We start from the raw sequence: 14298 nt of genomic DNA on the forward strand, positions 1-14298 counted from the left end.
TGAGTTTTAGTGAAAAGTTAATCACTCATTTTAGAGTGATTAACAACTAGACGTAGAATCTTTTGATTCGAACAAGTATAAAAATCCTCTGTGTTATTTTCCTTATCTCTACATCTCCTGACTTTAAACTGTTCGAAGAAATTTCTAAAAGAAAACAAATATTTTTAATAGAACCAATTCACCCCTCCTTTCTTGGTTTTGGGTCTGTTTACACGGTCTTAAACATTTTGTGTGCGATACCAGTTCCTACATTATATGGGAGCAAATATTATTATAGATGATGTTGGAGACTCTTAAAGTGAGGAGGCGTGTTGGAAAATCTTTTGAGAGTTTTCGAAATTTTTTTGAAACAATTTCAAAATGTATTTGAAACAATTTGAACAACATAAGTTTGAATTGAAGAAAAGTTTTTCTTAGTAGATTTTAACATTGCTTATGTTAAATAAATAAAGTTTTTTCTAAGTTCAATGTTTAATGATGGTATCAGAGGTTGTATTTTCTTTAAGTTAATGGATGTTTTACACATATAAGTGACATCCTAAAAGGGGTGTTACAAAGGTAATCTCATGCATAGGTTGATTAATAACTAATGTTGCTTTGGTTCATCTAATGCCATAGTCATCTGACACTCAAGTCGTCTGACATGTAAGTCGTTTAATGACTTCAACTGTCTAGGTCGTCTAATGCATTAGTCATATGATGACATGAATTTTCTTAACTTGTATAACACCTTAATCATTTAACACCATAGTTGTATAACAGAATGACTTAGGATGTCTAGACATTTAGGCATCTAATGTATTTACCTAATGATTTCTATAGTTAGAATCATCTAACAGTTTAACTCATCTAATCTTAGACTTGTCTAATGCTTTAGATTCGACCTTTGCATTTTCTAGACTTTGCTTTCATTTACACATGCAATATATAACTATAAATCAATTAAGCAATTACAAGCAATACTACCCATCATATATTTTGATCTTCAAACAACATTGACGAATTTCTAATTCTCACTACTACCATTAGATGCTCTCTTTTAGTCACACTTTTACCTTTAACCATAGACTTTCTCATCTGGTAGACTGTTTTGTTATCATCAAAATCTTATTAATTACTGAGGTTTGTCTACTTTAACAATTACTTGAAACATGGAAAAGGAAAATAATATTACAAGTTTCATAATACTTATTGTCATATGACTATAATCATGTATATATCAAACTTCTTAGTACTCTTATGTGTATATAAACCCATGTCTCAAACAAAGGGTTATGGTTCGTCTACCTCCCCTATAGGGGAGGTTTTTTGTTTTGTTGTTTTTTTTCCGGTCACTAGACCTGAACCATGGGCTTTGATACCAGATGTTATGGAGGTTCAATATACACACATATCCATAGACCTCCCCATTAGTAAGATATTGTCCGCTTTGGGCTAAGCCCTCACGGATTTGCTTTTGGTATCAGTCCAAAAGGCCTCTTACTAAGGGATGTATCTTATGTGTATATAAACCCATGTGTATTTCATATTTTATCTGATGTGGGACTTTGTTTGTACCCAACAGGAGTGTGATATTCAAAATGACAATTGTCAAAATGCAATCTGATATTTCATTAATGAAGACAAAGTTTAGGTGCATTCACCATAACTCAATCCCACTTTACTTCTTAATGGCTTTCGACTTTTGGGAACTTTTATACCATAACTCAATCTACTAATTCAAGAGACTTTGGAATCAACAAAATATTCCAACACACGTTTATAAGCAACCTGTTTTCACTATCCGAACGTTCCCTTACCCCCATTTATTTTTCCAGCTTTCAATTAAAGGTTCAAAGACTATATAAATACTGTTTGATATTTTATGAAGTATTCACTTAATTTTTTTTTACTATTTACTATATTATTATACTTAATATTACTGATTTGAGAGTATGTGACTATATTTTGTACATAGATCTCTCATCGATCTACTTTAAGATCCAATCATCAATTGTCAAAATTATCAACTCAGTTCCTGAAATTATCAACTCAGTTCTTGAAACTTAATTAATTTTCTGTTTAGAATTTTGAAATACAGTAAAAAAAATTAAGGTTATAGTGAAAAGTAAATTAATTGTCAAAAATGTGAAACTCAAATAATATATAACATATAAATTAGAATTTGATTGTGAAGTAATGTTACATACATAAAACTCCATATATATTTAATATTTGTGAATAACTGACGTTAGTAAAATTCGTTGATTATGAACAAAGAAATATTGGTATAGTTGTCTAGCTATAAACAAAAGTTTTGCCACTTATTTCAAAACTAAATTAAAAGATGAAAAGTAACAATAATATTAATCTTCCACTACAAAAAGAATATTGTAAAAGTAGTTTATTCGAAATCATGACAGTTTTTCTTAACTTTATTTAAAGTTTAATTGGAAAGCAAATTAATTTCCACAATTACCACCAGGCCCTCCAAACATGAGAATGTCACCAAAGTGAGGTCCTTTATATCCATAATATCTAACATCATAACAATTGGGTTTGTCGGTGAAGGAATTAGCTTCATATACTTTAACTCCATGAGTTTTTCTTTCATTATCTTGAATCGAAATTTGTTTATAGTAACAAGCGTGCGTAGGATTATCATCATGAGGAAAATGGCCAGACCCCATTTCAGGACTTTGAGTACCAGGATGAGTGCTTGTTCTTCCACCCCAACCTACTTCATTAGCTGAGCTCATGTTTGAGAACAATTTTGCTGGAAAATATCCAATGGGCTTATTGTCTATACTTATCCACCAATTTTTGGTTATAGGATCCTGAAAACATACAAACATTTATGAGAAAAAATATATCATGCCTAGTGTTATTTGTGCCTATCGCCCAATATTACGTTTTTTTTTCACTATATGAATTTAGTTAAAAAAGTATATTCTAGAAATAAAAATATATTAATCCCATGTGAGTTAAATCAAGTTTTATCTTTTTATCATAGTGAAATATATACACAATTATTATCACCTGAGTAATGGAAAAGGCAAGCACACAAAGCCGTCCTCCATATTGAGAGATAGTACCTATGGCTCGACCGATGAAAATTTCTTTGCTAGTTTGAACAAAACCTGCACATCGAATATTGTAGCATCCTGTCTTTTTGAAGTTGTCTGACTGTAAATTTTTTATACCATATCAAATTTTGAATAATAATATTAATATGATACATTAATTAATTCAAATTTATTAAGGATCTATAATAAGGACATAATTATATCTTATATACGAAGAGAGAAAAAATATCCTTCAATGAATAAGAAAGACTTATTAAGGGAGTATATCTATGTGTTTCATTTATATAAATCAAGTATAAACAAAATGTAATGATATGGTAAGTTCTTACCGTCCATGAGATATAAAAATGGGTTGCATGATCATTGTATAGTTGTGGACTCACCTGATAAGAATGTATTGGATTAATTATAATATTATTACCTTTTCTCAAAATAGTGGCAATTAAGTCACACATATACATGCACACATACTCACAAGCACAAATGCATTACACATGCACAAAGTATGCACCAACACACACACACACACACACGTACACACACCCCTATCCACACAAGCACACAAACATGCATATGCACACACACACACACTCACACCCACACCCACAAACACATGCATACATACACATACATAAAAAATGCTAATTGTGAAAATTTCAACTCACATGCCATCCTAATGAGATTTTGTTAGTGGATTCTATGGGACCATTTTGAACCCATAAATGAGACATAGAGATTTGAAGATTGGTATCAACTCGTGGATTAAAAATACTATTTAAACCTCCAACTCCATAATAAGGACCATAATTTGGTTTAACAGAAACTTCCGCGACCTGAAAAATTCAATATATACAAATAAATAGCCAAATTGAAAAAAATTAGATTGAATACAATTTAAAAAAAAATTAAGTACCAACATTTTAAACTACTTTTATAAAAAGATCTTACATGAACACCAGGAATATCTTGAAGCAATATATGATCATTGAGTAATGATTTTTCTCTAATAAGGTCATCTTTTGTTGTTCTCAATATAGGAACAGTCCCCGTCGGACATTCATGCTTACCCAATCCAAACATGGGTCGAGTTCTTGAAGTTTTTTGACTTATCTCTCCAGTCACATTTTGAAAGTTAGGTTTTTTCTAAAAATAAAAAAAATAAAGAAACAATTTTTAGAGCATGGAAAACATGGTAGAAGAGGGGTTGGAAATTAACCCCAAATATTGAAAAGAAAATGAAAGTGAAATTTCTTTGTAATTAGAGATTTTAATTATATGCCTGCAATTTATGCCCCTTTAATAAAGGATGATCAAATGATGGTTGTTTGTAAATGTCGATGCAATCCACAATTTGTCCATTCTTCATCTATCAAATCCAAAATAAAACACATACAAAAAAAATTATTAAACCATATAGTGTGATTCAACTAAAAAAACATGTCATATCATGAAATATCAAAAAGTTGAGACATACATGAATACTCTTAATAGCAGGCTTAGTAATAATCTCAAGTTGTCTCTCTAACTCCCAGTCATCTTTTTGTATAGATGGATTTCCGTCAACTTTATAGCTAACATGACTACTCAACAAATACAGAACAAACAACACTGTAACAATCATCTTTTTTTTACAACCGAAATAGGTTAATCCATATGTATATATATATATATATAATCAATCGATTGAAATATTCAAGGTCAAATTAATAAGATGTTTAGATGAATAATAGAGTCAAACATATGATGTATACTCACGAATGTCATAAAAAGCAATGTATCATACTCATTTGGTTTCTAATCATGATTTTAAGTTTTTTTCTATAAAATTTGAACTACTTATGTAAAATATATATATAAATATTGTTACTTATTATATAGCAATTAATATAACATTTAATATTTGGTATTCATTATTTATTATATGGAATTTATTAGCGTTTAATATATATCTTTTTTAACATTTAAGAAATATATATATATATATATATATATATATATATATATATATATATATATATTTGATTAAAATATTCAAAGTGAAGCTATAAACATTTTTATGTGAATAATAAAGTAAAATATTTTCTCTATATAATAATGAATTTCATAAAAAATAATGTACAATGCTTATTTGACTTCTTCACATTTATGATTTTAAGTCTTTTCTATAAAATTTGTAAAAATATATTTAAAGTAATAACTATTGTACGTTACTTATTATATAGTAATTAATATACACTTTATATTTAACATTTATTATTTATTTGGAATACGTTTTTGTTAACTTTTAATAAGCATATATCATTTATAATTATATATAATGAATTGATTAAAATATTTAATGTCAACTTAAAAACAGTTTTAGATGAATAATAAAGTCAAACATATATATATATATATATATATATATATATATATATATATATATAATAAATTGATTAAAATATTCAAAGTCAAATCAAAATTTGTTTTAGATGAATATTAAAGTAAAACCTCTACTATATACAGTCAACTATTGTACGTTATTTATTATATAATAATTAATACATAACATTTAATGTTTAAAATTTATTTTTTATTATATGGCATTTACTAGTGTTTATTATATATCATGATTATATATATAATCAATTGATTGAAATATCCAAGGTCAAATTAATAAGATGTTTAGATGAATAATAGAGTCAAACATATGATGTATAGTCACGAATGTCATATAATACTCATTTGGTTTCTAATCAATGATTTTAAGTTTTTTCCTATAAAATTTGCACTTCTTATGTAAAATATATATATAACTATTGTTACTTATTAGATAGCAATTAATATAACATTTAATATTTGGTATTCATTATTTATTATAAGAAATATATGTAATTTATATATAGTGAAGCTATAAACATTTTTATGTGAATAATAAAGTAAAATATTTTCTGTATATAATAATGAATTTCATAAAAATAATGTACAATGCTTATTTGACTTCTTCACATTTATGATTTTAAGTCTTTTCTATAAAATTTGTAAAAATATATTTAAAGTAATAACTATTGTACGTTACTTATTATATAGTAATTAATATACACTTTATATTTAACATTTATTATTTATTTGGAATTTATTAGCAATTATTATACGTTTTTGTTAACTTTTAATAAGCATATATCATTTATAATTATATATAATGAATTGATTAAAATATTTAATGTCAACTTAAACACAGTTTTAGATGAATAATAAAGTCACACACACACACACACACATATATATATATATATATATATATATATATATATATATATATATATATATATATATATATATATATATATAATAAATCGATTAAAATATTCAAAGTCAAATCAAAATTTGTTTTAGATGAATATTAAAGTAAAACCTCTACTATATACAGTCAACTATTGTACGTTATTTATTATATAATAATTAATACATAACATTTAATGTTTAAATTTTTTTTTTATTATATGGCATTTACTAGTGTTTATTATATATCATGATTAAATATATATATATATATATATATATATATATATATATATTTATAATAAATTGATTAACATACCTAAAGTCAAGTTAATAATGTTCATAGATAAATTATAAAGTTAACCCTTTGATGGATATAGTCTTAAATGTGTCTTATATATTTAATACAATGTATGAAGAGTGATTGGAGGCTCATAGCTTGTACCAAACGATGAAAACCCATTTAAAAACGTAAGACTCCATGAAGATGATGTAGTTGGATGTAAAAACATAAAATGATGAATGAACTTGAATTTGGAGATTGGTTTAGGAGTGTGTTTCTTGAAAGAAACTGGGTCAAACCTCAAAGAAACAATGAGAAGTCAAAAAGACAAATAATTCTAATGAATTCGGAACAATGGAGAGTTACAAAAATGACAACTTTTTCTCTTTACTATTTCTAAGTTGGTTTCAAAAGCTTAAATCATTCATATACATAGAAATGAGAAGTTAACCCAAGTAAAAAAAAGTACAAACAATCTGAAAAAGATTTAAGAACTTTCTTCAATAATAAGGATGCATGCACCTCTGAAGGTTCCTTGACCTCCCAGAAATGTTCTAAGGGTTACTTGAAGACTAAGCAAGCCCAAAGAGCAACTCAGTTCGCGTTGTTACTCAAGAATCAACTTGTAAAGCTAAAATTGTACAATTATGGGATGTTCCATGATTTAATTGATTGTCACTATTTTAATCAATTAAATTGAGGCTATCTCACTAAAATGACCAAAATACAAGGCCTAAAAGAAATATGAGCTTGGCCAAAATACAAGACCTAATGGAAAGACTTATCTACACAGAAAGGTATAATCCTATACAAAAATATACAACTCTGAATCACATTTACAAACAAGGAAAAAGGATTGGGCATTGCTCCTAACCTATGTTATAGCTCATTGGATGAGTTTCCATCATACCCTCCCTCTTAAAGACAATATGGCCTAAAATCGAAAAGATATCTAAGGAACCACAACTTTATGTTTTTATCTCTTCTTGTATTAAAGATCGATCTATAATAATCATGAAACAAAATTTGAATAAGTTTTTATGCCACGTGTGAAAAAAATAATAAAAAAGAAACCCTTCTTGCATTTTTTAAATGTTTTTCTTGAAGATTAATGACATATACTTCACACATAAAAGATTAATAAGGCATACTTCGCAAAACATCGTCTGATGGGTATGAAAGATGGGTATCTAAATAATACATACCCATCAGAAGGAGCTTTTAGAGACCGGATCTGAGGTGGATGGTTTAGGTCTGAAAAAGTCGTAGTAAGAGTTAGTTTGAGAAATGAGATTCTGCACTTGATAAATTGAAAATTGAATTTCATGACCTGCAAATCAAATATGAAAAAACTGGAGATGAAAAAGTGATTTTGAGAAACAAAATTTGCAATTTATAAACGAAATAGCCTATTGTTTTTTATAATCCTATTGAATGTTTATCTTGCAAGAGTCATATGTTTGATATTGACATTTTAGAAAATTTGCTTAAGAAAGCAACTCAATCTGCATCTTGTATGAAAAATGAAGTTAGGAGCTCCCAACTTCCAGAGATAATCGATTATCAAAAGTGATATATAATCGATTATTTTATGCCGTTAGGGGATTTGAAAATGTGATAATAGATTATCCTTCGTGATAATCGATTATTGTCAAACCCTAGACAATTATAACTTGCGGAGATAATTGATTATCCTTAGTGATAATCAATTATTGCCGAAACAAAGCCTTTTCTATTTTTACTTATGATAATCGATTATCCCCCGTGATAATTGATTATTCTTTAGAGAAATCAGTACAAATGTTTCTACAAAATATGCTTTAACAATGTATGTGAATATTCCTCCAAGTCTTCAAGTGCATCATCATCAAAATCTTCTTCAAGGAATCAATGTTTCTCATTGGCAACAATCTCCCCTTTTCTTATGATGATCAAAAATCATCTTTGTTAAAAGCACTTTTGTCTATCCTTGCCACCGGTACCTAAGTTTCATCATAGTCAACTTCTTGGAAATATCCTTTAACAACAATTCTTGATTTGTTCTTAGTGATGTGACCATCCTTATCCAACGTGTTTTTGAAAACCCATTGTGTTCCAATTACTTGCTAATTTTTTTCTCTAGGAATGAGTTCCCAAATATCGTTCCTTTCAAATTGATTCAATTCTTCTTGCATTGCTACACATCATTTGTTATCTTGAACAGTCTCATCAATGTTTTTGGGTTCTATCTTAGAAACAAAAGCAACAGTCATACAAAAATTATTTAAATTACGTCTAGTAGTTACCCCTTTTGAGATGTCTCCAATTATGTTGTCCATAGAAAGTCCTAGTGGTTGTTGATAGCCTCTAGGATCATCTTCCTTTTGTACATGGGAAATTTCAGAGGGGGTATTCTTGTAACCTCCCAATTTTTGGGATGTCCTCATTATGAGTAAATTTTTTTAAATCATAATACCATCGCGGAAATCCACTTATATAATACCGAAATTAGTAAAATAAAAACGGAATAAAATAAACTCGATTATATTGTCTCTAACATTTATAGTACAAAAACTTTAAATAACACAAGTCTTTTTTCCACTCTCATGTCTTTATCATGCATCTGGAACATCTACAACATCTGCTCCTGTATAACCAAAAGTTATATGATCATCGCAAGACACACACAACCACAAACACAAACAAATATGGGTAAGCTACCATAACACAACCAATAACAATAAAATTTGTACATAGGAAGCAAACACAACTTAATAACAAATCAATCATCTACAATGTTATCCTACTCACAGAATCATTTATACACCATGATCAACATCAACATCCTCATTAACTATATCATTAATATACCACCAACGTTATCCTCACAATTATCTTCTCTACACACAAAATCACTACAAATTCCCTACATCATCATGAAGGACCTTGGTTGTCTCCTATACCCAACCATACAATCAGTAGCTTCCCCATACAGACTCAACCACTTGTAACTTCCCCATACATGCTCATAATCATACCACTTGTAGCTTCCCTATACAAGTTCATAATCATACAACATGTAGCTTCCCCATACAGACTCATAATCATACCACCTATAGCTTCCCCTTACAGGCTCATAATCATACCACCTGTAGCTTCCCCATACACGCTCATAATCATACCACCTGTAGCTTCCGCATACAGGCTCATATTACACGGTATATAGTCCAAAACTCAGGATTTACTAGGTACATGATAGACACATCCCTCTCTTTAAGTGTATACCACTAACAAGACCTCAACTTAACTCTCAAAATATTAAAATTCGTAGCTCATTCTATGCATCTCCACTTATTGGTTTTACAACTCACAATCTAGGAAGTCAACCAGACATAATTCATAGTCAAACTAAATATTATCCACACCTCCCTTTTCACCACTTGCACATCAATATAAAGTCTTATGTAACCCAATATAAATTTCTATAATATTTTAAGACTCACAACTCAATCTAAAAATAATAAATCATTATTACTTTAATTAATTATTAAAATCTCACTACTTCTCTTTTTAGAAGTAAATTAATTTTTAATTCCAAAATATTTAATTTTAATTAATTTGATTTCCAATTAATTTAAAAATCAATTACTTTCCCTTTTACACAAAATTAATTTCTCTTCGCAATAAATTAATTTGATTTAAAGTCTCGTTGCTCTCCCATTATTAATTTCCCATTTACATATTATTACTTTCCAATTATTATAAGTTTAGAGACAAGATTTATTTTAAATTTTCCTATCTTATTCTCATTATTGTTTTTGCCTTTACCATTGTTAATTCAATCCAACCCAAGTCTACCCAAGTCCAATATGGGCCTACAAGTTCAAACTGTGCCAACCCAAAATGCACAGAATTCATAGCCACCATTGTGAACATTTATGCCAACCAACCAAGATCCCAAAAACTCGCCATCAAACAATAGGGAAAGACTCATGTAACACACCTTAATCATGAATCAAAACACAGAAAAGAAAAAAAAAACCAAAACGATCAAGAACACAAGCAATTCCGAGAACAAAACTCAATTCTAGATTCTAATTTGAAACTCCCAAACTGACAAAAATCAATATTGCAAAGACAAAAGCGCAAAAATTAATTTAAAACGAATTTCCTGTCTCCCAATTCACAAAGTCATATATACTGATTATTTCATTTTTATCTTGTAACTTCAAAGTGATTTTTAGTGAAAAGTTAATCACTCATTTTAGAGTGATTAACAACTAGACGTAGAATCTTTTGATTTGAACGAGTATAAAAATCCTCTATGTGATTTTCCTTATCTCTACATCTCCTGACTTTAAACTGTTCGAAGAAATTTCTAAAAGAAAACAAATATTTTAATAGAACCAATTCACCCCTCCTTTCTTGGTTTTGGGTCTGTTTACACGGTCTTAAACAGTTTGTGCGTGATACCAATTCCTATATTATATGGGAGAAAATATTATTATAGATGATGTTGGAGACTCTTAAAGTGAGGAGGCGTGTTGGAAAATCTTTTGAGAGTTTTCAAAATTTTTTTGAAACAATTTCAAAATGTATTTGAAACAATTTGAACAACATAAGTTTGAATTGAAGTAAAGTTTTTCTTAGTAAATTTTAAAATTGCTTATGTTAAATAAATAAAGTTTTTTCTAAGTTCAATGTTTAATGATGGTATCAGAGGTTGTATTTTCTTTAAGTTAATGGATGTTTTACACATATAAGTGACATCCTAAAAGGGGTGTTACAAAGGTAATCTCATACATAGGTTGATTAATAACTAAAGTTGCTTTGGTTCATCTAATGCCATAGTGATCTGACACTCAAGTCGTCTGACATGTAAGTCGTTCAATGGCTTCAACTGTCTAGGTTATAGTTGAAAGTAAATTATTTGTCAAAAATGTGAAATTCAAATAATATATAACATATAAATTAGAATCTGATTGTGAAGTAATGTTACATACATAAAACTCCATATATATTTAATATTTGTGAATAACTGACGTTAGTAAAATTCGTTGATTATGATCAAAGAAATATTGGTATAGTTGTCTACCTATAAACAAAAGTTTTGCAACTTATTTCAAAACTAAATTAAAAGATGAAAAGTAACAATAATATTAACTTCCACTACAAAAAGAATATTGTAAAAGTAGTTTATTCGAAATAATGACAGTTTTTCTTAACTTTATTTAAAGTTTAATTGGAAAGCAAATTAATTTCCACAATTACCACCAGGCCCTCCAAACATGAGAATGTGACCAAAGGGGGGTCCTTTATCTCCATAATATCTAACATCATAACAATTGGGTTTGTCGGTGAAGGAATTAGCTTCATATACTTTAACTCCATGAGTTTTTCTTTCATTATCTTGAATCGAAATTTGTTCATAGAAACAAGCGTGCGTAGGATTATCATCATGAGGAAAATGGCCAGACCCCATTTGAGGACTTTGAGTACCAGGATGAGTTCTTGTTCTTCCACCCCAACCTACTTCATTAGCTGAGCTCATGTTTGAGAACAATTTTGCTGGAAAATATCCAATGGGCTTATTGTCTATACTTATCCACCAATTTTTGGTTATAGGATCCTGAAAACATACAGACATTTATGAGAAAAAAATATATCATGCCTACTGTTATTTGTGTCTATCGCCCAATATTACGTTTTTTTTTCACTATATGAATTTAGTTAAAAAAGTATATTCTAGAAATAAAAATATATTAACCCCATGTGAGTTAAATCAATTTTTATCTTTTTATCATAGTGAAATATATACACAATTATTATCACCTGAGTAATGGAAAAGGCAAGCACACAAAGTCGTCCTCCATATTGAGAGATAGTACCTATGGATCGACCGATGAAAATTTCTTTGCTAGTTTGAACAAAACCTGCACATCGAATATTGTAGCATCCTGTCTTTTTGAAGTTGTCTGACTGTAAATTTTTTATACCATATCAAATTTTGAATAATAATATTAATATGATACATTAATTAATTCAAATTTATTAAGGATCTATAATAAGGACATAATTATATCTTATATACGAAGAGAGAAAAAATATCCTTCAATGAATAAGAAAGACTTATTAAGGGAGTATATCTATGTGTTTCATTTATATAAATCAAGTATAAACAAAATGTAATGATATGGTAAGTTCTTACCGTCCATGAGATATAAAAATGGGTTGCATGATCATTGTATAGTTGTGGACTCACCTGATAAGAATGTATTGGATTAATTATAATATTATTACCTTTTCTCAAAATAGTGGCAATTAAGTCACACATATACATGCACACATACTCACAAGCACAAATGCATTACACATGCACAAAGTATGCACCAACACACACACACACACACGTACACACACCCCTATCCACACAAGCACACAAACATGCATATGCACACACACACCCACACTCACACCCACACCCACAAACACATGCATACATACACATACATAAAAAATGCTAATTGTGAAAATTTCAACTCACATGCCATCCTAATGAGATTTTGTTAGTGGATTCTATGGGACCATTTTGAACCCATAAATGAGACATAGAGATTTGAAGATTGGTATCAACTCGTGGATTAAAAATACTATTTAAACCTCCAACTCCATAATAAGGACCATAATTTGGTTTAACAGAAACTTCCGCGACCTGAAAAATTCAATATATACAAATAAATAGCCAAATTGAAAAAAATTAGATTGAATACAATTTAAAAAAAAATTAAGTACCAACATTTTAAACTACTTTTATAAAAAGATCTTACATGAACACCAGGAATATCTTGAAGCAATATATGATCATTGAGTAATGATTTTTCTCTAATAAGGTCATCTTTTGTTGTTCTCAATATAGGAACAGTCCCCGTCGGACATTCATGCTTACCCAATCCAAACATGGGTCGAGTTCTTGAAGTTTTTTGACTTATCTCTCCAGTCACATTTTGAAAGTTAGGTTTTTTCTAAAAATAAAAAAAATAAAGAAACAATTTTTAGAGCATGGAAAACATGGTAGAAGAGGGGTTGGAAATTAACCCCAAATATTGAAAAGAAAATGAAAGTGAAATTTCTTTGTAATTAGAGATTTTAATTATATGCCTGCAATTTATGCCCCTTTAATAAAGGATGATCAAATGATGGTTGTTTGTAAATGTCGATGCAATCCACAATTTGTCCATTCTTCATCTATCAAATCCAAAATAAAACACATACAAAAAAAATTATTAAACCATATAGTGTGATTCAACTAAAAAAACATGTCATATCATGAAATATCAAAAAGTTGAGACATACATGAATACTCTTAATAGCAGGCTTAGTAATAATCTCAAGTTGTCTCTCTAACTCCCAGTCATCTTTTTGTATAGATGGATTTCCGTCAACTTTATAGCTAACATGACTACTCAACAAATACAGAACAAACAACACTGTAACAATCATCTTTTTTTTACAACCGAAATAGGTTAATCCATATGTATATATATATATATATATATATATATATATATATATATATATATATATATATATATAATCAATCGATTGAAATATTCAAGGTCAAATTAATAAGATGTTTAGATGAATAATAGAGTCAAACATATGATGTATAGTCACGAATGTCATAAAAAGCAATGTATCATACTCATTTGG

At 28.6% G+C, this 14298-nt stretch overlaps 2 protein-coding genes across 2 annotated transcripts; both read right to left on the reverse strand.

Annotated features, from left to right (window-relative positions):
• Positions 1–2396: 2396 nt before the first annotated feature.
• Positions 2397–4857, reverse strand: LOC148192450 (protein neprosin-like). Its single transcript, XM_088099637.1, has 7 exons — positions 4540–4857; positions 4345–4431; positions 4014–4208; positions 3731–3898; positions 3395–3448; positions 3019–3165; positions 2397–2816 (listed from the first exon to the last, which is right to left on the reverse strand). Exons 1-7 carry the CDS (start codon positions 4684–4686, stop codon positions 2442–2444), a joined length of 1173 nt encoding a protein of 390 aa, XP_087955763.1. The 5' UTR covers positions 4687–4857; the 3' UTR covers positions 2397–2441.
• A 6985-nt stretch (positions 4858–11842) lies between these two features.
• LOC124823014 (protein neprosin-like) lies at positions 11843–14088 on the reverse strand. Its single transcript, XM_088099729.1, has 7 exons — positions 13942–14088; positions 13747–13833; positions 13416–13610; positions 13133–13300; positions 12797–12850; positions 12421–12567; positions 11843–12217 (listed from the first exon to the last, which is right to left on the reverse strand). The coding sequence occupies exons 1-7, from the start codon at positions 14086–14088 to the stop codon at positions 11843–11845; spliced, it is 1173 nt and encodes a 390-aa protein (XP_087955855.1).
• Positions 14089–14298: the final 210 nt, after the last annotated feature.

Source organism: Vigna umbellata, chromosome 9 (assembly GCF_029865625.1).
Source record: "Vigna umbellata cultivar VRB3 chromosome 9, Vumbellata_1.0, whole genome shotgun sequence".
Lineage (NCBI taxonomy): Eukaryota > Viridiplantae > Streptophyta > Magnoliopsida > Fabales > Fabaceae > Vigna > Vigna umbellata.